Source organism: Sinocyclocheilus grahami, unplaced genomic scaffold, assembly GCF_001515645.1.
Source record: "Sinocyclocheilus grahami isolate Dianchi unplaced genomic scaffold, SAMN03320097.WGS_v1.1 scaffold437.1, whole genome shotgun sequence".
NCBI classification, from domain to species: domain Eukaryota; kingdom Metazoa; phylum Chordata; class Actinopteri; order Cypriniformes; family Cyprinidae; genus Sinocyclocheilus; species Sinocyclocheilus grahami.
The window spans coordinates 650,961-653,432 of record NW_015505616.1 but is presented as its reverse complement, the minus strand read 5'-3'; the positions used below and the strand labels follow the sequence as shown (position 1 = coordinate 653,432).

Genomic DNA, 2,472 nt, shown 5'->3' with positions numbered 1-2,472 from the left:
TGGGGGGAGGGGGCGGGGCGGGGGGGGCGAACACCAGGTGCTTTTTCTTCTTTTTGTCTTTACGCTCATTGTTAGCCATGGGTGCTTTTAAATACAATGAGAGGTTTTGATTACTGCATAAGAATGATATTAAATAAGAGGGGATTTTTACTTCCATTCAGCCTGCTGTGTTCCGTCCCCTGTGTTTAGAAAAGCATTGTCGGGGAAGGTTTGGGAACAGAGTGACGCCTTTCATCCATTTCCAGGTCTCATTAAAGGGTCACATACACTACTGGTCAAAAAGTTTGGAATGATTAGGATTTTTAATATCCTTGAGAGAAGTCTCTTATGCTCACCAAAGCTGCATTTATTTGATCAAAAATGCAGTAAGAACAGTTACATTGTGAAATATTATTACAGTTTAAATATTGTTTTAAATGTAATTTATTCTTGTGATGCAAAGCTGAAATTTCAGCATCATTACTCCAGTCTTCAGTGTCACATGATCCTTCAGAAATCATTCTAATATGCTGATTTGCTGCTCAAGAAACATTTCTTATTATTATGGATTTTAAATCGATGTTTAGTATTGATGTTGAAAAGTATAAATGAAAGGGTTTTGCTGCTTAATATTTATGTGGACACCGTGATACACTACCATTAAAAGAATTTTAAAAATTATAATAATTTTATTTGCATTTAATTGATCAAAAGTGACAGACAAATTATATCGTTGGGGAAAAAACGTTCCATTCATCAAAGAATCCTGAAAAAAAATCAGCATTTTCGCAAAAACATTAAACTGCTTTCAACATAAATTATAAAATTTATATATAAAAAAAATTATAAGAAGAAATTAAAAACAATAAAAAAAAACATTAATAATTGGGCAAATCAGCATATTAGAATTATTCCTGAAGGATCATGTGACACTGAAGGACTGGAGTAGTGATGCTGAAAATTCAGCTTTACATCACAAGAATAAATTACATTTTAAAATATATTAAAAGAGAAAACTTATTTTATTTTTGAATTTTGAATATTTCACTATTAGTTTTATTATATTTTATAATCAAGTAAATGCACCCTTGAGACTTAAAAAAAATATTTTAAAAATCTGAATTATTCCACATTTTTGACCATTACTGTAGGTCACGCTAACAGTGTTCTCTCTTTCTTTTCTTTCACAGGCATACATGAACCGCAGTCCAGTCCACCAGCTCAACGGCTTCGCCACCACAGGAGATGGCAGCTTGATTATTTTCGAGACTGCTTTATAAAAGCCCGTGAAGTGCCTGATGTACACAGCGCACAGCAACGCCCAGCATCCACCTCCTGCGGAGGGCAACGGGCACAAGTTCTGCCTCCTCGCCCAAAACACCTGGCTGAGCGGAGCCAGAGACACGTGTATGCGCTCAACACTCAACGCTCACGCCAGAGAGGACAGAGCTGCAATCACTCCAGAGGACTGCATACACCAGCGTTCTGATTTCTCCAGTATGATGGCGATAGGCTAGAGATTGTGCACCACTGTATATTATGATTGTGCCTTAATGTGTAAGTGTAGTACCAGGACTGCTAGGGGCCAAAGAAATAGCTTGCCTTTGCTCAAATAAAATACTATGCTATGAGCTAGACTAATGTAGTTTTCCCAGTGCCTTTATACTACATGAACCATAATGGCTGCTGATTCTTACAGCAACAGTAAGGTCTTATAAATATTAAGACAATATTGTACTGAGAGGGCTCTAAAAAGTCAGTAAAAATCGTTTTTATTTATTTATTATTATTTGTGATTCTGACACTTCATCTGCCTTAATCACTTTTCAGAGACAGCTAGTAGAAAAAAAAATTGCTGGATAACAATCATTTTGTAATGCTGCAACAACGGCAAAGACATCTTGTGCAATACAAACTTTACTTTTGTGTTTAATGTGGCCGGTAAATGTAACGCTGTCCCTGATTTCCTTGAACTTTTAGAAAAATTATCATTTTTATGAGTATAACACCAGCAGCTTTTCTCTGCTGTTCATTGTCTTGTATTTTTTGAATGCTTCCGTCTTTATGGTTTGATTTTTGATTTATGGAGAGGTCAAAGGAGAGCCAGTTGCAGTACCAGCTACAAAAGTTTTTTGTGAAATGCAGTTTAGCCCAACAGCTTTATTTAAATTAAACAACCAAATTCAGTGTTTTTTCACTTCTTGGTTATTTGTTTGAGGATTAAGTTAATGTTTGTTGTCATATCCCATCTGGGTTTGTGTTCTGTTTAAATTGACAACATGGATTTAGAGAATCAGTGTTTACTGTTCAAAAGTCAAAAGTAATGTTTGTATTATTGCATTTGTTAAAATGTGTATTTGCAATTTTTCTGTCATGTCAGATTCCTGTATTTGGATTAAACCACCTTTTTTTGTGCTACAGATTTTTTTTTTTTTTTTTTTTTTTTTTGTATTTTTTTACAATAAAAAATTTTTTTCTGTTAAAAAAAACAAA

At 34.4% G+C, this 2,472-nt stretch overlaps 1 protein-coding gene across 1 annotated transcript in view; it reads left to right on the top strand.

The window, feature by feature from the left end:
* LOC107551890 (multidrug resistance-associated protein 4-like) overlaps nucleotides 1-2,071 on the top strand; it is a 34,661-nt gene extending 32,590 nt beyond the window's left edge. Inside the window, exon 21 of the mRNA XM_016233654.1 lies at nucleotides 1,170-2,071. Within this exon, the coding sequence (XP_016089140.1) occupies nucleotides 1,170-1,259 (90 nt within the window). The 3' untranslated portion in view covers nucleotides 1,260-2,071. The remainder of the gene's footprint in view (nucleotides 1-1,169) is intronic.
* Nucleotides 2,072-2,472: the final 401 nt, after the last annotated feature.